Below are 24,564 nucleotides of genomic sequence, written 5' to 3'. Positions count from 1 at the left end.
TGACAACTGTACTTCCAGTGAAATAAATGAAAACCACACAGAGGAGACCAGCTAAAGGCAAAGTGGAACGGTGTGGTGGCAAGAAGAGACTGGGCAGGTGTGCCAGCTGCAACCAGGAGAGAGGTGTCGAATAGCTGTCCCCCAGAAGGAACCACAGTGCTGAAGCTCTGATCCCAGGCAGCTGGCATCAAAGGCTAAATTTCCATTCTCCTAAATGATGATGCATTGGTGGATATTTATTTTAGTGTCCCTGGGAATGGAATACATCTAAATATATCATGAAGACTTGTTTACTATTTAAAGCCAGGACCTATAATTGGCCAAAAATAATAGAATTCTAATGACAAAATCTTACCATTTAAGTTCTGTCCTATTTGTACTGCGCTGGAGGCAGAGTCTGTAATTGAACCACGCAGAGTTCTTGTGTCAAATGCTGTATTGTTCTCATCCAAACCATTCACAAAGAAGCTGATTTCAGTGTGATGTGCCTGTAAGAATTATCACCATCTTCAAGTGCGTAAACTTTTACGTGGTACTAACAGCATGCCAGTAGCCTTTTTGTCTTTTTTTTTTCAAATCATTTTACTCTTTCTTAGCTTCCTGCAAGTTGAAATATTGGAAACATTTTCATAGCAAAACAATATCATCTCTGCATGTTACAAGCCCAGATATGAAACTATACAGCAAAATTTTTATGCTATGATGATATATACCAGGGTATTCATTGGACAGCACCATGCAAACCCCATGGATACCCTGGAATATGTTTTTAAATGCTAATGCCATCGTGGTCATACTTGAAAATAAATTAATTCAAAGGTAGAATGATATTTGAACCGAAATATGCCAAATATACATATGTGTGTGTGTGAATATCACCCACATTACTAGTGCGAAATGCTTACCATAAACACTCGTTTCTTTGGGTACAGGAGTCTAGCTGATAATTTTTGAATACACTTTCCCATTATAAAATTACATAAAAATTTGCCAGTCACATTCTATTCTGATCAGCCAAACAATCTAACAGTTATCTACGTCCCAGGAGAGTCAACTTTTCCAATACATTCCTGGAGAATATTGCAACTTAAAGCATTTGGTGTGGTGGCTAAATAGTCCGCTCTACATCCTCAGCTTTAACATAGCTCTAGCAAAGGAGCCATTGACAATATACCCTGACTGAGTGCCAGTGAACATGAACCCCAAAGTCAAGTGATCAGCCAGATAAGACCCTCTGGTCACAAGTTGATGACTAGTGGAACATAGAATCACAAAATTATTGTATGATGTGATATCTTTTTTTTTATTTCTAGGGGTCTTTATCATCCCTTTCTATTTATTTAGCATATCCTTTAGAGTTTGATTGATTTTTTCTTTTTTTAAAAAATTTTTTATTGAGAAAAAAAGTTTCCGCCTCCTCCCAGCCTCCCATTTCCCTCCCCCTCCTCCCGCCCTTCTCCCCTTCCCCTACTCCTCTACCCCTCCCTCTCCAGTCCAAAGAGCAGTCAGGGTTCCCTGCCCTGTGGAAAGTCCAAGGTCCTGCCCCTCCATCCAGGTCTAGTGATATCTTAATCACCATCCATCAGTCATCATTCTGCGTCAACACCTCATAGGCTGTGGTTATATACAGTCTTTGATGGTTACACACTAATTCAGAATAAGCAAGCAGCTATTCAGCCACCAATGATAATACCTACACATAGTCTTTCTGTTGAAGTGCTTCTGACTGCAAAAGGCATTCAAACCATTAAACCAACTCCAATGGAAAGAGAAAGGACCGAAGAAGAGACAGGCTGACAGAGGGGGGAAGAAGATGGGCACTTACTATTAGACAATTAAAAGGTTGACATTAACACTTTAATGAAGTGTAACCATGGGAATGTTATTCCAGCATGAAGTTTGAAAGATAACGAAGTTAGAGTTAGGACCACTCTAGGTTCATTGATAAACCATATACGCTAGTCTGGTGTAGGACTTCAGCAGTAAAAAATACCATGTCCAACACACACGTGAGATCAGGGCGCAGGGACAGTGTCTTTACTGGGCTCACATTGCCGTGAGTCTGCCATGGGTCGAAAATTGACTGCGAATCTCTGTGTACATATGCATTATCTATTTATTTTTTAGTGTTAAAGATTTTCATACATGCAGATAATGTATTTTGATCAAGGCCACCTTATTCCCTCCCCTAAAACTCCACCTCCCTGACCAGTTTTCCTTCCCAAACTATTTCAACCATATCTCTACTGAAAGGGATTTGAAAAAAATGAAGTAAAGCAAAGCCTTTACACTATTATGTGAATTATTTGCTTTAGGAATCTTTTCCCAGAATCTCCTACTCAAAAAGCAAACTCAAGAACCTAGGGGTCAATGCCACAAGTACTCGGTAATATGTATTTCTTAAAAAAAAAAAAAAAAAGCTACGCAACATCGATACTCTTCCTTCTAGCCAATTTAATTTTAATGAGGTCTCTCTGAAATATACTGACCTGAGGTTGTAAGAGACTCCATTTCAAACAAAGCTGAAATTGACCTAAAGTCATACCCAGTCCTCATGAGCCCGTGTCTATTTCTCTCTACTGAATAGTAGGAACGCACCTTTTTTTTTATTTCCCTTGCATCCCATTTTTCTCTGCCTGCTACTATTATTTGGTGTTTGACTGTTATCATTATGAAAGATACAGGCTCTTCCAGTTTGTTATTTGTAGCATTATCTCATGTTTTACAGCGCCTTCGCACAACATGCAGGCTACATGAAATATAACTCGCGAAAAGTTCCCGGTGGTATTAATGCATAAAAAAAGAACGTGGTTCCATCTCTACTGTCTTTACCCAGCCCAAAAACTGATGAACAGCCAATTTTCCTTTATCACATTAGCACAGCCATGAGGGAAACACATTTGTTCTCGTCAGTTACACTAAAGATACTATTACCAATCTAACATATACATGGTTTATATCAGCAGTATTCTCGGGGCTTGAGAGAGTCAACAATATATTAACAGGAGCATGACAGTTTATTTAAGAAAAGAAAATTGTCTCTGCAGAGGGACAGAAGTTAGAAATGTATGGCTGAAGCCTGGTGCCACTGCTCTAATAAAGGTGATAATTCTTGTGCTTTCTTTATAGCAGGTAGCACTCCGGTGACAGCTCTGTCATATCATTCAAATAAAAATGTTGTCTTTTACAAGTTTAAGGGTACCTTTATTTTGAGTCAGATAGAAAGTGCGCTTTTGATTTTCTGTATTCTATCTGTCGTCGGTGTCCAGGACCTTCATCTCTTTCCTCTTTTTTTTTTTATCAACTCATCACATATTTGCTTAGTAGAAGAATTCAGCGTCAGTCAGAGTGAATTCCAGAAGATGCCTTCACTTGCCTGGCACTTTTAGAATGATTCATGATGGTCCCAAGCTGCTCTCCCCATGCCAACCCCTCCCAGTCAACCATCTTTCTACAAATAAGATTAAATCTTTGGTTTTCTGAACCATGTTTTATGTTACAAGATCAACCAAACTATTTTAGAATTCTGATCCGGGGCATCATCATACAGACATTGTGAAGACAATAGTGGCCTTTATGTAATAGCTCATCCCAATGCTTCCCCTGGCCAGTTATGAAGGGGGATAGAAATGTGTATGGTGGATTTTCTGATTTGTGAAGAGAAAGCCTCCTACAAAATGAACCTCATACAGCCCTCATTCTCTGGCCTGGGCAGATGAGAGCTGCCTGTGCATGTAAGCTGATGTGCTCTAGGGGAGTGGATTGGCTAATCCAGCAGCATTTACAGAGGGCTTTAAACCAACCCCCTTAAGAGGTCCACAAGCACATAGAAATAAGCATGCACCTTTCTCAAGCCCTTATTCCATTCCTTATTCCTCATTCTATTTTAACCACTGCTGTTCAACTTTGTGCCCCCGTGAGAGGCTGGACTCATCCACTTGCGTGAAAGAGGGCATTCATGAAAACATCAATAAGTCATAGGGACTTTCCTCTGGTCCTCATGCCTGGTTAGTAAGGAGTATATTTCAAATGACACAAAAAGAATGCAGAGTGGTATATACCCAAATCCCAGCATCTGTGATGCTAAGGCAGAAGGATTGCCACATGGTGAAGGCCAGCCTGGACTATGTGGTATATCTCTCAAAACCCTTATAATACATATAAGTTTATATGTAAATATATACTTTAAATAATTTTTTTCCATCTGGGCTAACAATGCACCAAACAACAGCCTAGATTATCTAACAACAACAACAAAAGAACCAAACAACAAAGCAGGCATGAGAAGACTTCTTTTGAGTTGGTCAGGGTTGTTGAAGGACTCCCAAACATTACAGGTTCTTTGTATTACCCTTGGCTACCTCCTGTAAGTAGAAGGTAGGTCTCTATTACTGAAAACACCATGCACTTTGGACCTGGGACATAGGAGACCCAAACTGAATCTGACATGAATATCTTCTTCCTGGGGCCTCATATCATAGAACCAGAATGTGCCATGCAAGCTTTCCAAGGAGAGAAACAACTAACAGCATCTTACTATATTTACAAACCACAACAATGACCAGCATGGTAGAATACTCATTAAGCGTGTATTAGTGGCACGCATTCTCTACCAGTAACCACAGTTCTCTAACTAGACTAAGTACTCACTCAACCGGAGGGGGACCATGCCTGGGACTGGAAACCTAACTACCACCCAGGGCTAGTGAAGTCATGGATCTTAGAGGAGAACCTACAACAAGCATAATCTCTAAGGATGTCTTCTAACTGTCCTTATTACCACTAATAAGTGTTATCCTCAGTCTTCCTCAAGGAAACTTCCCTTTGCAGTAGACAGGAAACATTACCGAAAACCAAAACAAATCAATCATACTGCAGAGTTGTGGACCTCAGTTGGGAATGTGGGCATTGTGTTCCATAAAGTACTTCCTGCTCTCTGGGGGGTGACAGCATCCCAGGGAACCCTGAGAAAATTGAGATAATGGTCAAGTCCTGGGAAAACTAGTTGTAACATTTGTTGTCCAGTCTCAGAACTGTTCCTATGCAGAGGGATCAGAATATATATCACATGCCTTATAGTTTTACTTGGTTTATTTCTTTAAGTCTGTAGCCAAGATTTTCAGGATGTCTCCTCTGATCAAACAGGATCTCTTTTAACCTTGAAGGAATCCACAACCTTTCGTTTCCTGTGGAAATAAAATCACAACCTCTCCCCCTATGCAATACATTTTCTGACTTTCATTTTAAAGTTAAGACATCTCTAAAGTATCAAGGCTGGTTTAATTCAGGAGTTTCTTTTACAATTCCATGTCTCTCAACAGCTGTCATAAGCATTCAAAAATTTCAAAGTCAGCTGGGCAGTGGTGGCACACGCCTTTAATCCCAGCACTCGGGAGGCAGAGGCAAGCGGATCTCTGTGAGTTCGAGGCCAGCCTGGTCTACAAGAGCTAGTTCCAGGACGGGAACCAAAAGCTACAGAGAAACCCTGTCTTGAAAATTCAAAAAAAAGTTTTAAGTCAACACAACACCATACAGTGTTCAGACTACCTGTGCCTTTCCTAGTTTTATGTGGCTTTTTACTTTCTATTACTTTACTCTCTCTTTAAAGACTTTATTATTTTTAAACTATTTTTCTTATGACTGTATGTATCCATTTTTTCTTCCTTAAACACTTAAACACACTGAAAACTATTTACAGGTTTCTTCTGTCTGGACCTGTTTTACTATGCACCTGTAACATTCTCTGACTTTGTGAGCCAAACCTTAAACTCACTGCTCAGCTTTGTGCTGGTGGCTAACTCCACCCTGCTTGGGTTGAGAGAGACAAGCTTTATGCCCTATAGGCCTGGTTGAGAGCTATGTTTAATTTGGAGCTATCCCTCCTATCCCTCCTCTGCCTAGTTATTAGCTGTTCAGATTTATATTAGACCAATCAGGTACCTTAGGCAGGCAAAGTGAAATAGTAACATATCTTTACATAGTTAAACAATTATTCTGTAAGACAAATGTCATACATCTTTACATACTTAATCATTCTATTCTACAACACTAAACATATAGACAAAACAACATATACATGAATATATGTTCAAAAACTTCTTTTTTAAAAAAAGAAATTCACATATTTGTGAGTAATTACTAAAGGCATGCTGGGGGACAATGGTCTGTATTCTGTCAATTATATTTAAAATTAACGTTGATTGGCCAGTAGCCAGGCAGGAAGCATAGACAGGGCAACCAGGCAGGAAGTAGAGGTGGGGCAATGAGAACAGGAGAATTCTGGAAAGAAGACACAGTCCATAGTCATGATCCAGACACAGAAGACGCAAGATGTGACTGCCTCGCTGAATAAGGTACCAAGCCACGTGGCTAACATAGACAAGAATAATGGGCTAATGTAAGTTATTAGAGTTAATAAGAAGGCTGAGCTACTAGGCCAATCAGTTTATAACTAATATAGACCTCTGTGTGATTTCTTTGGGACTTAATGACTGCAGGAACCAAGCAGGACAGAAACCTCAGACAACAGAAGCAAAGCACAATAAAATCATCTGGAATACAAGACAGATATGCAAGAAATGCCACCCACATACCACTCTTTCAGCAGACTATGTGTGATAACAATACTTTTAACATATTAGGTGATGTATTGATCCCTATAAATGACATCAGCTTCTTTGAACTTAAATACTGAATTTTAATGTGGTCAATGCAACACTGTCTTTTGAAGGAATTCCTGTGGGAAGGTCCCTTAAAGGGTTTGTGTATAAGCATACAGCATGCATTTGGGCATTTACTTAGAAAATGTTGCAAGCCTCCCTAAAAGACCACTTTCCTTAACTCAACTTGTCTCCTCAAGTCAAACCATCTGAAGAATTTTCAAAACCACCTTTTAAAAGATTTATTTATTTTATTGTGTGAGTATGAATGTGGCTTTTCTGCAAGCACGTGCATCACTTGTGTGCCTAGTGCCCTCGAGGTCAGAAGAGAGTCAGATCCCCTGGAACTGGAGTTACAGACAATTGTGAGGCTCCATGTGGAAGCTGGGAATTTAACCCAGGTCCTCCTGCAGGAGCAGAGCTACTGAGCCCTAGAGTAACACCTTTTCAACAGATCTAACATGAAGTGTTTGGCAACACAGCCTAAATTGAAATTCACCTTCAAAAGATAATGGATTATACAAACACACTGAAAGCCATTTTGAGTGTTAAGAAATTCAATCGGAAAGCAAACCACCGTGGCATGAACCAGAATTAAAAACAACTCGATGGAGGAAAAGCCAGTCTGAGGCTTTCTGAAATAGAAATTGCCCTAAAATAGATACATCTATTTCTAAGTGGGAAAAAAAAGATTTACATAAAAGATTCCACAATACCGCCTGTATTTCTTAAGCATAAGACAATTTTTCCCCAAAACTCCATAAAGTTATTTTTAAATATCTCACGTATGTTACATCCCCTCTCTAAGAGCACATGAAATCCCACCCCAACTGCTTGCCATTTTAAACCTGAGTGAGTTTTTCTAACTCGTTTTATTGGATTTTTTCTCTAACTTTCATCATCAGCTAGTTTCTAGTTTATGGATAAGGGCATCTCACTGGCTCGAGAACAAGGTAGTGTCTGTGTTGTGATCAAGTTGGTTCCTTATGGATATTTGCCTGAATCATTAGGATTATTAAAAGCATATATATATCAGATATCATACCATTTAAAGTCCTTTGTCAAGTACTTATAAATGTCAGCATTATAAATGTGGGTAACACTGACGATACCATTTATTTAAAAGTAGTATATATTGCAGGCATTGCTCTAAAAATAGCATGTGTATTCATCCATTCCTGTATCTTTACAGCCACCCAAATTAATCTTGCCACCGTTCTCATGCTAAAGAAAACAAAAATCAGTCACAGAGAATTGAAAGCAACAATAAACAAAGCCATTCAAGCTGGTCCCAGGGACGGTTTGAAACAGCCAGTTTTAATCTGCCGCTTAAGACCAGTCACCATGTGGAAAGAATAGCCTTAGATAATCTTTCCTCTCTAGCTCTACGGAGTGAGGACTCTGACCACAGGTATCTTCCCACAGGGGCTAACACCTCCACATGTGTGTGCAGTTACATTGGCAGTGGGCTGTTTTGAACAGTCTATGCTTACTCTATCACTAACCAGTGGCTGATTTGAAAGTGGTCCTGCTTCTGCTTGAATATTTAATAAACTCATCGTGATCTGCTAAATTAATGTACATAAGGGGAATTCAAGCCACTGGAGTCTGCTTCAGGATCTTCTCCTCCTGCAGCGGAAACAGGAGTTGAAAAACATATCCATGAAAGGCAGTAAATGTAGAGTGATAAACATGAACAGGGTACTTAGGGCCAAGGATAATATAGGGACACCATTCTGGAAGCCTCCTCTAAAAACCCATCTCTCTCCTTACCTCCCCCATACTAGACACTTTCTTCTGATGAGTTCTCCGCTCTTCCTCTCTGGTGTCTCTTCATTGGTGACTCAATCTAACTAGCAGCCTGTCTCTTATACTGCTTTATAAAAATATGATGTTTGTTCAAAATTACAGGAAAATTATCAAAATACAATATTTTTCTGATTAATTTGAAATTAAACATTTGACACATCTCTCCTGGATCCTGTAGTCTGTATTGTTCCAATAAAAGCAAAACAGAACCATCAAAATAAGAACACCGGCAGTCACATCTCTAAAATATTACCTTCAAAGTTTGCTTTCTTGTTTTGGTTATTTGTTTGTTTGTTTGTTTTCTTTAGGGAGGTTGCTAGTTTCTCTAAAACATCCATTATAGGAACAAACCCAGTCCATAATAAAAGGTAGGCTCAGCTGCTATGGTCTTGGTCTTTCTTTGAGCAGGACAAGTTCCTTGACCTATCCACGAGGTTCACAGTTGCCACATCATGGAAGGTGGTAGCTTCTCCATTTGAGCCCCACGGTGTACACATGAGTGTGTGTGTACTCATGTGTGTCTTTATGACACACTGGTCTTCCTATAGTGTGAAGGAAGCCTTGCTTCTGCTGCTTCCATACTAACAGAATTGTTTCTCACTTTTGTATTAGTGAACCCTCTCCTCAGCTTCTCTACTGCAAAATTAGTTCTCCCTGCTACAATAAGCATTTGGTGAATACACAGAGTATATGATCAGTCTCCCCTTCAAACACATCAAGGTGTAAATTTGTATTCATCTTCATAAACTTTTAAATCTATTCTTAGTCAGATATAGTACATTACCCTCTGACTTAGGAACCATTCTATTGATGCGAAGAGACACCATGACCATGACAACTCCTATAAAGCAAGGCATTTAGTTGGGGGCTTGCCTACAGCTTCAGGAGGTCAATCCATTGCCATGACAACAGAGAGCATGATGACAAGCATGGCACAGGAACAGCTGTGAGAGCTACACTGTGATCCACAAGCCTGTGGAGGAAGGCATACACTTCCTCCAATAAGACCACACCTACTCCAAAGCCACACCTCCTAATCCTTCTAATCCTTCCCCTGATGACTGAGCATTCAAATATATGAGTCTATGGGGGTCCTTTGGATTCAAACCTCCACACTCTCAGTGTGATGTTGGTGGTGCTCTAGTTTGAACCCAGGGTCAAATACACAGTGGACAAGTAATTTACTCCAGAGCTCTGTCTTCATTTCTCCTTCTTCTTCATATTTTATAATAGGGTAGCATTAAGTTGTTCAAGCTGACTGCAAATTTATAATCTCCCTGTCTCAGCCTCTTAAGTAACTGGCATGACAGACCTTACCACCAGACCTGACCTCAATACATAATCCATGTCCATGGGTTCCAGTGTTTGCTCAGTAGAGGCCCTGAATTGTGTGTCATACTGACATTCCCCACTGGATTCTAGGTCCTCACATCATGTATGTTCTTGCTTTCTCACATAAAACGGTTATCCATGTCTGTTTCCATGGCCTTACTTTCCCACCTTAGTTCTAAAGTCAGCTATTTCTCCAAGAAATTGCAGCTCCCTTTGCTGATATGTGGTATCTAGAAACAAGGGTTTTCTGACACTCTGAGCAAGCAACCACAAAACAAATTTACAAAGGCATTCACAAGCCAGCTGTCCTGCCTCTGCTCCTCACCTCTAGCTAGGACATTCCTGTGCCATTCAACTACTTTTTCAGGTATTTCTTCAAATACTCATTTAGCAAAGACCTTCCAAACACTACCAAATTAGTTCTTTTTCCATTACTATGCTAAACATCATGACTAATAGCCAATTCATAAAGAAAGGGTTTATTTCTTCTTACAGTCTATCTTGAAGGGAAATTAAGGAGGGAGCTCAGGAACCTGGAAGCAGAAAGAGAAAAAGAGGCTGTGGAGGGACGCTGCTTACTATGTTGCTTCCACCATGGCTTCTTCAGACTGTTTCTTATATATAGCCAAGTTCACCAGCCTAAGGTTGGCACATTCACAGTGGACACCATGCGACATTTATTAATAGATAAGAAAATGTCCTACAGGCTTGCCTATAGGCAACTAGTTAGTGGCATTTTCTCAACTGATATGCCTCAAATAGCACTCGCTTTTGTCAAGTGGGGGGAAAGGCCTAACTAGCACGCTACCCTATCAAAGCCTGAAATTTCTAGACTAGACCCCCTAGATCCTTGCTAAGTTTCTCTTCTCTCCTCATTCCTTCCCTTCCTTTGTGCCCAGCCTTGCTTTACTCCCTTCCTTATTTCCCCCTTCATCCCTCCCTTCCCTCTCTTTCTGTATCTTTCATTTTGTTTTTTAATCTTTCTGTGTATGTGTGTCTGTGTTGTGGTGTGAATATGGAAGTCAGTGGACAACATGCATTGTCTGTTTTTGCCTTTCATCTTGTTAGAGACAAGGCCCCTGAGCATCCAAGACTTGTCCTGTTTTTGCCTCCCATCCTACCTATGGGAGTCCTGACATTACAGGCACACACCTCCATGCCTCACTTAGCTGGAGCTCTGAGTGTTTGAATTCAGTTCTTTGTGCATCCTGAGAAATTCCTCCAGCCACCGAGTCATCTTCCCAGTTTCTTTGCTTCCTTTCTTCTCCAACTATTCTTATCTGTACCCACCATTTCAGGTGTTACTTCATTCCTTTCATGTGTGCATCTACCCATTCTGACTCCAGTTAGTATTAGTTGGCTCCAAAGGTATTATGAGAAAAGTTTGTTTAGACTATGTCTCATTAACTAAATGAAGCTATTTCAAGCCAAAGGAAGCCAATGAATCCCTTTAACCTATTTCAGCTCTCTGCATCATGAAACTTGATGATTCAACTGAATTGTTGAATTCTTAAAGGCATTCTAAAATGGGGAATGTGGTTTCAAAGTGACCCTTGTTTGAAATGGAAAGCAAAAGATATGTTATTTTGGGGAAAGGATTCTGCTTTTATTTTCCCAGAAAATAAAAAGCTGTGGATTTGTTCAAAGAAAAAGATGATTAGGATTGGTGGAGAAAGACCCCCCCCCCTGAAAATCCTGGCTACAAATGTAAAGAAATAAACCTAAAGAAAGTACAAGGCACATGATACATATTTTACCTACTCAAACACCTAAAAAAATAATCTTTGGCTGATTTGAGTACAATATACAGCCTATACTTGGATTAACACAGATATATGTGTTACCTTTAAATTTCATATATTTTCAGAACTAGGAGATGAGACACCAATGAAAACACATGGCCCAGAAGATCCAACATCTTAGAACGTCTCTATTGTAGGTTCCTCAGAGTTCTACATTCAAAACAGTTTCAAGGTGACTAACTGAGATGATTCAGTCTCACAGAATACTATAGTCAAGAGGTAACAATCATTCTGTTTTCCTCAAAGTTTCCCCCCAAAATGCCAATGCTCCCAAACAACAGGAATTAGTCTAGAGAGATGCCTACATCCCCAAAAGATGGGTTATAGATGTTTGTTATCATTTAAGGAAGGTTGTGTACAGATAGGTATTGGGAATGGACAGGAAAAAAACTGGAAAAAGGAGACTAGATTCAAAGATCCCTTTGTGAAAATGAAAATCAGGGCATATATAAATGACAGAATAAACGGGTAGATTATTGAAATCTACTTGTAAACTAATAAACTATTAATTTCAAACTATTTTACATTGGTATGGATTTTGGCTTATTGATAAAAATTTAAAGTTAACTTTGTTATACTGTATGTATGCTTCTGTTGGAGCTTGCTTTCTTTATGGCAAAAATCTAGCCATTTGGGCAAAGAAACTTCCCACTACCCTTGTCTTAATTACTGACAGTATACTGTCCAAACCGGACCAACAAAATGCAAAAACAGGCCCTGCCAAACTTTGCCAATACAAGGTGGAACAGTCCTTCAAAATCCCCGCTTCTCAGAAATGTCTGTTAAATATATTAGGCCTGTAGGTCAAAGATGGATTCCTTAACATTACAGAGAAACCTAGGGTGACTCTACAGGCAGTCAGATGTCCCTATCATTAGGTAACATTTCAGTCTTTTGGGATCTTTGACAGGGTTGAATACTAGATAAAGTTAAAAAGACTAGCTAAAATTTTCCATAGTTATGATAAAAGGTCAATTAGGTATAAAACTTTAGAATAACAAAGCTAAGATGGATAATAGAGTATTTCTCTAAATTTACCAAATACAAATGGACTAGATATTATAACTGTAAGTCTTACTTGATAATTGCTTTTGTTATATATAGTTTTGCTATACTAATCTTAAAACCTTCCTTTTTAATTAGACAAAAAAGGGGGAAATTCTGTGAAATAATTGTGCACACTGTGAAAATAGTCTAATCTCATTGTTAATAAAAAGCTGATTGGCCTGTAACCAGGCAGGAAGCATAAGAAGGACAGCCAAACTGAGAATGCTGGGAAGAAGAAGGGTGGAGCCAGTGGCGTTCCCAGGAGACTCAAAGGGAGCAAGACATCCTGGAGGATAGGTAAAGCCATGAGTCATGTGGCATTATGTAGATTAGTGAAAAATTGGTTAAGTTATGAGAACTAGTTAGTAATAAGCCTGAGTAACCAGCTGAGCATTTAAAATTAATAAGAAGAATCTTGGGCTTATTTGGGTTGTAGCTGCAGTGACAGCGAAACTCTGCCTACAGAGGTCTTCTCTGTCCTAAAGTAGGTAAGACAGTTCATGTCTAAAGAGTCTTGTCTCACTCTGTAAAGGAGAAGAAAATACATGCAATTTAACTTGAATGATATACAAAAAGGAAAATAGAATTCATTAAATGGTTATTCATTAAAACTTTGTGTGTGTGTGTGTGTGTGTGTGTGTGTGTGTGTGTGTGTGTGTGTGTGTGTGCAGGTGTTTAGAGAGACCCCCATGGATCTCTGGTTACAGGCAGTTGTGAGCCACCCTATTCGGGTATTTGGAACTGTACCTGTATCCTCTAGAACTGCAAACACTCTTAGCTCCTTAAAGGGCCAGCCTACATTACAAAAGCAGATGTGGGTCAAATGCAGAAATATTCAGTGTATCCTATCTTCTACTCTCAAGTGAGGGAAAAAACCCTCTATAACATGTCACTGATTTGGACAAAATAAATATTTTTCTTATCTTATGGAATTCATAGTGGAATTGGATTCCTAAATTTGACTGGTACTCTGAAAAAGTATAAAATATATAAGATACATGTCATAATATTTAATACATGTTATATATATTCATTTATAATCCATATTTATTAATTCCAAGTCTTTGTCACAAGCTACCTTTCCCTGGTAACCAGCACTGTTAGATGCTATGTGGAGACTGACTCGGTATAACTGTGTGTTGGGACATTTTGGATGTCCACAAAGGCTGAGAGACCTCAGATATGTAAGGGCCAGATAAAAATTCATGACAGAAAAAACATTCATTTGTTGATTTTGCTTATTAGAAGGGAAAAATAATGAGCTTACAAGTGTTTTTGGTAATTGTTTAATAATGAATCATGAATGGAGGGAGGTATTAGAGGGTGAAATGATTCAAAGGTGAGGTTGAACATTACCATGGCTACAGAATCTAACAGAAAAAGACCAGTACAGTACCTATTGTCTCCCCAGGATGCTTTCAGCTAAGCATGCCTCCTAATTCCTCCAACAATGGATATTAAAAAATTAGTATTAACTTCCCGCCCACAGAAATATAATTAGGCTAATGCAGTAGCCTACTACCTTCCACAAATTCACCCCAGGGCTAGAATTTACATTAATTTTAGGAAAGCTTTTTTCCCCTGAACTGTGGGTATTGAAAGATGTGGAATTAACTGACTATGTTCTCATACAATCCTCGGCTTAACTACTATGTTCCCAGGGAACCCTGTGATACCCACACAGACCTAAATTATCACCTATTAACTTTTTTTTATCATACTTTTCTGTTTTATTTCTTTGCATACTATTTTTGTATTTTCTATTTATTTAGGGTTTCCCATCTCTCCTTATTAATCCCTCAGCCTGAATACACATATACACACACATACACACAGAGTGTGGTGACTTGGAAGAGAAATGTCTCTCACAGTCTCTTGAATTTGAATGCCCCATCAGTGTTACTGTAGAGAGAGGGTTTTATCCATTTATGCTTTGAGTTATGACTTCCTTTATCAATCTCATTTCATTTGCTTTCTACATACACAAACTACCTTTAATAAGACAAATTAGGGCTGGGGCTGTTTCTCAGCTGCAAGAGCACTTGCCTGGCATGCAGAAAGCTCTGCAGAATCATGGGAGTTGTGATGCACACCTATAATCTCAGCACTGGGCACATTCACACAAAAGGCTCAAAATGTCAAGGGCAGGACTAAGGAGATCGTTCAGGGGTTAAGAGTATTTGTTGCTCTTCCAGAGGACCCGGCTTCACTTCCCAGCACCTACATGAGAAATCACAACCGCTCTTAATTCCAGGTCCAGGGGCTGCAGTGCCCTCTTCTGACACCCAAAGGCATGGACTTGGTGCACAAATATACATGTAAGCAAAATGTTCATATGTATAAAATGATAAATAGATCCTTCTAAGCTCAAGGTCAGCATTGGTTACACAAGGAGTCTGAGACTAGTCTAGGATATTGAGACTGGCGGGATGGTTCAGTGGGTAAGGCTGTGGGACACTAAGACTGGTCATCTGAGTTGGATTCTTGGAAAGCACATGGTGGAAGAACAGAGCAGACTTCTACAAATTGTCCTCTAACTTCCACGTGGACCTCAGAGCATTGTATACACCACACAGACACACACATACACTGACACACAGACACAGACAGACACACACACACACACACACACACACACACACACACACTGGCATAAAACAACCATGTTAAAAATGAGGTACAATTTTATTCATTTTCATTCCTCACAGAAGTGTTGATCAATGTCTAATCTGGTTATAAATGTAAAGCCTTTTTACCAGAATAAAAGCAAATATCTGATAACCTTTAAGAAGTGACTACAGTTTCTGCTTAAGTATTGCAGCACTCTTGAGGTCTGTCCATAATTGCTTCTTTCCTTTTTCTCCTTTCTCAAGCCCAGGGAGGGACTACACAGGCATACAGAGAGCAGCAAAGAAAACTCAGAAAGTTAGAAATCAGAACTTAGTGATGAGAGAGAGGCTAAATATTCAGCGAACTACACCATTAACCATATTCGCATGAAACAAATATAATTAATACCAAGGCATGAACTTTTCACACTAGAATTTTTAAGAATAAAGAAACATTTGAGAATTATACATACACACATACACCACATACACACACATACAAACACACACACCTCAGAAATAATTAGTTCAAAAGCTGATCTCATATTTTCTTCATGAAAATAGGAGTATATCAAAAGCTCAAAAAAGAAAGGAAATAAAATAATGTCATTACTACAAGACATAATTTGCAGCTGAACATTTGAAATCTATTCTCAACTATGCAAACATTCAAAGGTCAATCACCACCCACATTCCATTGCAGCAAATGACAGCAGTTTCACCAAAAATGAGTTAAAATTACTTTAAGAAATTACTTGTGTAAACACATAAAGAGGACAGTGAGTGTTGAGTCTACTTCACTATCTTGATTTTTAAAATAGGAGTTACAGGGGCTACACAGACAGCGAGATGTTCAAGCGAGGAAAGACACTTGCCTTCAAACCTCAACCAAGAACTAGATTTCATGTTAGAAACCACTGTGAGGCCAGGAGAGAACCTATGCCTCTAAGCTGTCCACTCTGCACACTGTCTGAAGCATCTACCACCCCAACATACATGCAACTGCATACAATACACATGCATCTACTTACAATAAGCAAACAAATAATAACAAAATATTTCATGATATTTCTATAAAACAACTCTATTATAAGGATTCCATAAGTGTACAGTGTACTAATCACAATTATTCAACAAGCACAAGACTACAGAGATGAGATGGAGAAAGAAAGTGGGCAGGGAATGGGTTATGTTTGAAGATGTGGTAACTCGCTGGCTGTGTGGGAGATCATAGCATATTGTATGAAATTTATGAATTGAGAAAATACAGTCTTAAGTTATTTTTCTGTCAATTTAAAAATACCTATTAGTATATTAAGACCAAACTTAGTATCTTTCAAATTATTTGCACAAGGTGGGGTAAGAATCACAAAACAAATTATGTGGTTCAACAGATGAAAGACAATAAAAAATAATTCCTTATGTTAACAAGAACCCAAAGGCCAGACACTGCAGTGCATTCTTTGGTCGGACTCTGCTGGAGTCACACATTTTCTGAAAGCTGAAGGCAGTCTGTCAATAGGCACCCCAAACAGAGTAGGCAGACTCTAAGAGTCAACAACTGCCACCTCTGAAATTTACCCTAGCCGTGCTCTGAGAGGAGAGTGCCATGTGGAAATTACTAATTTATACTGTCCTCAGCCTGTGTGCCTGGCCACTGCTATCCATTATTCTGAAGGCTGTGCACGAGAATTCAGAAGGCGGCCATCTGAATGCTCTGAGGATGGATCTGTAAAGTTAAAAAACACGAGAAAGGAAAATAAATGAAAACCAGGGGTTATTGAATTCACTGCAAACCAGAGACCCAAGACAGCACAGGGCCTCCAGGCTCAAAATCTGTCCATAGCCAAAAGTTGTTTTAGGAGTGGGTATATCTTCAGAAAGAGAGCTCGGATTATGACTGAATGACTTTAGGAAAAAAATGGAAATGTGTGGTCATTGAGTGGATGATAATCTAGAAAAGGAAGGATTAGGGCATTGAGTCATTGATTTGGATCCCATGATGCAGCAGGTCATCTTGGTAGTAGAAGCATAGAGTTTGGGCCACGAGCTTTACAGAGTGGGAACAGAGGTCCCTAGATAAATATACAGCCCCTGAATTAGAACTTGATGACCAACTTTCCATCCTTGCCATTTTCACCTAATCTCGGTAAGAATAACCAAAAATGGTATTCCAGAGGTTGTCTCTGGTAGGCCAGGTGGAAGACAGTAGGATTGAGAACAAAATGGGTGCAATCTCCAATGAAACACTTTTCAAATACTCTAAAGAAGTGATACAATGATGAACAAGGTCAGACAAGACATACCTAACAGAGAAGCCAGCAATACATGGCATCAGCTGCTCAGCTCTCTGGATGGGGCAGGGATTCAGAAGCTACTTCCAAGAGGTCAGCCCAAGGGAGACTGGACTATTCTACCCTCAAGACAATCTCAAGCTCTCGTGGTCCTAAGATCTTGTCACAGGTTTTGATGAGATAGTGATACATCTTTTTGACAGTTGGAGTCAGTGGCAGATCCCAATTTTATTCTTTTTTTAAAAATATTTATTTATTTATTATGTATACAATATTCTGTCTGTGTGTATGCCTACAGGCCAGCAGAGGGCACCAGACCCCATTACAGATGGTTGTGAGCCACCATGTGGTTGCTGGGAATTGAACTCAGGACCTTTGGAAGATCAGGCAATGCTCTTAACCTCTGAGCCATCTCTCCAGCCCCCCAATTTTATTCTTTCATCACACTATATGGCATGTAAGGCAGAGGCTTGGCACCATCTTCTATTTAATATTCCCATACTTACTCTAACTTGATGTGGGATTCCCCTCTCTATGCTATGAATACATTTTATTACCATTGGTTAATTAAAAAAAAAGCTACTTTGTCCTATGGCAGGGAAGAATACAGGTAGGTGAAAAAACAAAACTGAATACAGGGGAAAAGAAGGCAGAGTCAGGCAGACACCATATAGCTACCTAAGAAACAAGATGTGATATTAAAAAAACATAAGCCTTTTGGTAAAATATAAAATAATAGAAATGGGTTAATTTAAGATATAAATGCTAGCTAGGAACATACCTAAGCTGTTGGCCAAACAGTGTTGTAATGAATATAGTTTCTGTGTGATTATTTGGATTTGGGTGACTGAAAAAAAAGTCTCCACTTACACTAATTTTGTAGTACACTGGTTCTTCTCTAATGACTGTAGTTATAACTGTGTATTTAGATAAAGAGGATGCTGATTACTTTCTCTTATCCCCTCCCCACTCCTGCCAATCGCCTTATTCACTCCTACTCTGACTCCCACGCGCACCTCTTGATATCATGTGCAGGGTCTCCCACAAGCGAGCACCGCTGCTGTGTGTCCTGACTGCAGTGGCCATGCCATTCCTGGAAGAGAGCATTCCATATTTGTCCTCCCCACCCCTACCCTTACATCCTGCCTGCCTCTTCTTCCACAATGCTCCTGGGCCTTGTAGTAAGTGCTATAGGTACTCCAGTGAGGACTGAACCCCTTGCTCTCAGCCCTTTGACCAGTTGGTAGTCTCTGCTTTGACTGAGTCCCACTGCTAAAGAGGCTTCTCCTTTTAAGGCTGAGCATAGCCTTATCTATTGGTGCAAGCATCAACATTTAGAAAGAAGTTTTACTATACCTCCATTTTGGAAAATCTCAGTAGTAGATGCCCTCAAAGGGCCTATGATACCCTAGACTTCTGACAAGGTTTATTATATCAGGCATGTATTCCCTCTGTGAAGTAGGTCTGAAGTATATTCTGGAAGTGCTTGGTCATGCCCAGAACACTGTCTCTAATTTTGTTCACAGTTCATTGTAAACTTAGATAAAAGCAACCAGAGGTAAGTGTCCACAGCAGCAAGTGAACTGCCTGGAAATTCCCAAGAAACTAGTCCATCACCTGTAAACTCAGTCGCCCAGAGTTTTACAGTATGGACAAAATGGAAGGCAATTCTTTGCCAGGATGTAACATGAATGGCCTTAAGTCCATATCCTGCACCTGGACTTTTGAGTCAGCTTTTCTACGGGACTACTGGCCTTCTGGGCTCTTGCCAGAAGCACCCCTACAGCATCCTAAGCTTTTCCTAACTCTTCAATATTCATCTCATAAACCTCTTCCCAAGGCATCTGAATCCCACTGCCAGGCAGTCACAGTGGTAACTCTGCTACTTTGACACCAATGTCCAGTTATCTATATATTCAGTTTTATCATTGCTATAACCAAACAGCTGATCAAAATAACTCAAGAAAAAATGATATATTTTGTTCAAAATCGGAGCCTTTAATCTGTCGTGGTATGAAAAGAACAGCACAGCAGCTCCCATCCTGGCAGTCAGAAAGTAAACAGAGTGGTAATATAGGACTTGAGATGAAAGACACCCACCAGGAGATCTTCTGCCAGTATCCACCCCTCCCATGAGGCCCACCTCCTAGATATTTCTCAAGAAGAATAAGTTTTCAAACAATTTAGGCATCACATTGACCAAAATTTGAATACACAGAGAAACTGTACAGGTGGGTTGAAGTTGAAGTATTCATTCTGTCTGAAGACTGCTCCATAGGAACTAATTATACTGCAGGATTTTTTTTTTTTGCCTCCACAGATTTGGCCAGGCTAGAAGAGCAGTGAGTCCCAGGGGTCCACCTCTCTCCGAGTCCCCAGCACTGGGATTCTAAAAGATCATCACTAGCCCAAATCTGGCTTTTTAGAACTCACATGTGAAAAAAAAAAAAAAGGAACTCACATGTGCAAGGCAAAGAACTTTCCTGACAGGTTTAGCTCCTCAATGCCAAGATTTCTGTTGTTGTTTTCAAATGATTCCTTACAAAGGAGATGTCTGAAGACCAACATTACTGGAGTTAAACAATTTTCTTCAGGTGTGGATTATTCTCTAATTAGTAGGCATGAAAACTATGGGTGTAGAACTTTTAATAGAACATGTAGTCTCCAGGTGGTCCAGAATGCTTTTCAAATTAATGATGTAGATACTCACAATATGGAAGCTTCAATTGGCAAACAACAAGAAAATCAATTAACTGCTCACTGCACTTTATAGATCCTTAAAGACTAGAATCTATTTTATAGCTACACTTCCAACATGTGTCACTGGGTCTTTAGTGCCCTATGTGACCAGAGACACACATAAAGGACCTTATTTTAACATTTAACTTGAAGAGAGATTTCTACTTGAGTGTCCCCCTCCTCCCCATTCTCCCTCCCTTCCCCTACATTAGGTATAAGACATAACTCTGGTTCTGAGGGGGAACTCACATGTCCAGCTGAGTAGCATCAGGCTTTTCTGAATTTCTAACTGTCTCTTTTATTCAAACCTCCTGAGACCCAAGTCACTGTTACACTTAGCTCACTTTCTCCTGAAAAACAATGTTAAAGAGGAAAAAAACCGCTTGACTATATCCTTCCCTGAGCCAGTTACTTGGCTATATAATATGAAGACAAATTTTCACAAATACAGTTATAATTATTATTTTGCCTTTAATAAAACAAAGTCAATTTTCATATAAAGCAAAGGGATCTAAAATCTATCTCAAAATGAGAGGACAATGAAACAAGATGAGGGTGAGGCAAAAATACTTTTTCTTTAAACTGAATTTGCTTTAATGTTCTAACTTTTTGGGTTGTCCACCTAGAACATGATTCTCAACCTGAGGATTGCAACCACTTTGGGAGGACTCATCCTTTCACAGGGGTTGCGTGTCACATATTGCTGTGGGATAAAGTTCTTGTACACTGTAAAAATTTGTCCTTGTATTAATTTAATAAAATGTTGATTGGCCAGTAGCCAGACAGGGATTTATAGGCAGAATGACCAGACTAGAAGGATTCTGGGAAGAGAAAAGGCAGAGATGCAGTCACAAGCCAGGCACAGAGGAAGCAAGATAAGAATGCCTTACTGAGAAAAGGTACCAAGCTATGTGATTAAACATACATAAAAATTATGGGTTAATTTAAGTTGAAAGAGCTAGTTAGTAATAAACCCAAGCAATAGTCCAAAGAGTTTATAATTAATAAAAGCATCTGTGTGTTTATTTGGGACTGAACAGTTGTAGAACCAGGCAGGCAGAAACTTCTGTCTATAAGGTATACTGCATATCAGATATTATGATTCACAACAGTACCAAGATTATAGTTATGAAGTAGCACCACAAATAATTTTATGATTGGGGGTCACCACAACATGAGGAACTGTATTAAAGAGTCACAGTAGGAAGGTTGAGAACCACTGCTCTAAAGACATACACACAGCTTTTGCCTAAGGAATTTTTTCTTTTCTGGAAACCCGCAGAACATTTACAGTGATGCTTCTTGTTGCTGGAAATGCCAGCCTTGCTTTCTGTTTCTTTTTCCTTTAAAAGGAAACATCCCACCTTCTTATATCTATGTGGTGAGTCAGTGAATATGAGTTCTCACTGCACAAGCATGAGACCCCAAGTTCAGATACCAGCATCTGTGATAAATTTGGATGTGGCCACTGCGAGTTTCTAACTCCAGCACTATGAGAGTTAGAGCCCAGGTGATCAATAGCTCTGGGATTTGCCACCTGCCAGTCCAACTCAGCTTCCATGAGAGGTCACCTGTCAAGTGAATAAGGCAGAGACTGATAGGGAAGAACCCAAAGTTGTTCCTCTAGCCTCTATACTTGCATGCACTTGCACACAGGCATGTGGACACCACACATATGCACACACACACAAGTCATGACTTTGCAAATAAAAAAAACCCAAGGGAATTCCAGATGAGGTAAGTTTAACAGGATGACTTGTATAAGAGACCCTTCCCACACACCCTTAGAGATCTGCACAGGATCTTGGTCTCAGCCACACCATAATGCAAATGCTGTGCTAACAGGTGTGAGGTGGATTTCAAAGACTGCCACAGAGGCTAAGGCAGGTCCACACTAGAGAGGGTCTTCTAAGTGCATATTTTGCTGAAGCTTCTTTCTACCAGGAAAACTTAGATTGCTTGTTCTGTGAGGAATTCTTGCCTTTTGTTGCTGGGCAGGTTTTCCATGGCCTCCTCACAGGTGTTCATTAAATGCTTTCAAGAATAAGGACAGTAAACTAAAAAGGCAAATCAGAGTTAATCTTAATTAAGTAATTATATATAGCATATATTATATTATGTGTATGCATGTATATCTCACCTACACATCAAAAGCAGTGGTCAGAACAGTGTAAAACAAAAGATACCAGAAGGCACAGGTCTAGGATTTCTAGTATAAAGGAAGAAAGAAAAGGATCTTAGATGAAACCATGCTTGTTTGTGTGTGTCTGTGTCTGTGTGTGAGTATATGTATGTATGCATGTATTTATGTATATGTGTGTGTGTGTATGTGTGTATAACACACTTAAATCCCAAGGATTCCCACTATATATAAAAATCTGTGATATTTGTACCAAAGCTGTTTTGAAATAATGCTGAAATAGTTAATAGGTCCTTGTATTCTGAAATTCAACTCTCATCTACAATATATAGAAACAATAGCTCATGCACATCTTTTCCTCTTTCTGTGTGTTTGCTATGTGTTTACCTATGCATGTAGGTGTGTGTATATATGCAGGCACATGTATGTGGAATTTAAAACTTGATGTTGGGTGTCTCTTCCTTGAGCAGTCTCCACCTGTCGCCACTTGAGACAGGCTCTCTCAGTGAACCTGGAGCTCAGAGGTTCCACAAGATGAGCTGAGCTGTGAGCTCCAGAGATGCTTCTGCCTCCATCGTCCCAGGAATGGGGTTACAGTTATATGTCATCACACCTGGCTTTTTATATGGTTCCTGGGGATCCAAACTCTGGTTCCCATATTTATTTGGCAAGTACTTCAACTGAGCCATCTCCCAGCTTCCAACATTTTTCAAAAGAATGCATTAGTGTTTCTATGATTAAAACGTTTGTTGGTCCTGGTTGGTCCGACATACTTCTATCAGCAGAATACAGTTCTCTCCATTTAATTACTTACAAAGCATTTCTGCAAGGGATAAACTTACTACACAAGATTTTTCTCATTATAATAAAACAAATTTTAACTTTTAATCTTGCATCTCATATTTCATTAAAGTAAATTCTTAATCTCATATTCATTAACTTTTTAACCTTCCATTCTTTCCTCTACTTACATAATAGCTGTTAATTTCTAAAAGAAATTTACATGTTGAAAGGATTTACAGCAAAGGCTACAGAAAGTAAACACACACAGTTAGCCTATTCACTTCGCGAGAGACTCTAACCATGCCTAGGAAGGAAAGAATGATGTGTCAAATGGACCTCTGTCCCACCTCAGCTCTCACATGGCACAGTTTCCCTGTGCTTCTAAACCACTGCCAATAATTTAGTGTGTAGGATCTCGGCAGCTTTCCTCCTGATGCCCAGGTATCAGCGGGCAAATAATAATGACTGCGTTTACCTCTCGCTTCCTCCCTGTCAGTGCCTTTAGTTTGCTGTCAGCAAAAGAGAAACAAAAATTTAAAAACTGTCAATTTTAAAAGAATAAGACAAGAAATGCCAGGAAATGCAGGGCTTAAGTTTTCCTCCTCTGTGAAATGTCTAACTACATCACTGGAATTGTTTGATGTCTTAAATCGTAGGTTCCAGAATAGATTGAAATCTGTGAGCAAAATGTGTTTGCTTTAAAATCATAGCGCTGAAGCCAGGGCAAGGCTGAGGCAAATGCTGCTGCCACTCAGCCGGTCAAATGAAGGGATTCTGGGGATTTGCAGTATTATTTGTAGAGAAGAGAAGATTAGGCTCAGATTATGAGATCTATGCATCCCTGAAGTTTTCCAGTCAGCCGCTAAATGAGTTCAATGAAACTGAAAAGTTGAGACATACTATCATAATGAGTGAAGTCGCAGCATCACTGTATGCCTCTCTCAACAGAAACCCAGGAGTCTCAACTATGGCCCAGGTTAATATTTAGAAAGGATGCTGCTTTACAATCTCTTATAATGTATTGGGGTTATACTCAATACTTCAAGCAAATGTTTTTGAATATCTGGCTCAAATTACAACCATCTTAAATAACAGGATAGTCTTGAAATGGATAATTCTAGATGTAGATATTTAAATAATACTGGCAAAGTTAAATGATTGATAAAAAGAGAAAGGAATGCGATATATACAATAAATGAGAGTTTACTGCCTAGTATCCATGATAATATAACAAATTCGAAAAAATTTAAGTTTACAGTTGAGCCTTCTTCTGCTATACAATGTGACAACTGCCCACCAAATTTTGTGAAAACTCCTCTGTGTCTGATGTATTTAATGAAATTAAAAACA

The 24,564-nt window shown here is 39.3% G+C and overlaps 1 protein-coding gene across 1 annotated transcript in view; it reads right to left on the bottom strand.

The window, feature by feature from the left end:
- Ush2a (usherin) overlaps window positions 1–24,564 on the bottom strand; it is a 663,496-nt gene that overhangs the window by 605,754 nt on the left and 33,178 nt on the right. Inside the window, 1 exon segment of the mRNA XM_075987373.1 lies at window positions 356–488. Coding sequence (XP_075843488.1) covers window positions 356–488 — 133 coding nt within the window.

This window comes from Microtus pennsylvanicus, chromosome 10 (genome assembly GCF_037038515.1).
Source record: "Microtus pennsylvanicus isolate mMicPen1 chromosome 10, mMicPen1.hap1, whole genome shotgun sequence".
Lineage (NCBI taxonomy): Eukaryota > Metazoa > Chordata > Mammalia > Rodentia > Cricetidae > Microtus > Microtus pennsylvanicus.
Note: the sequence above shows the minus strand (reverse complement) of the source record. Positions and strands in the feature narration are given on the sequence as shown.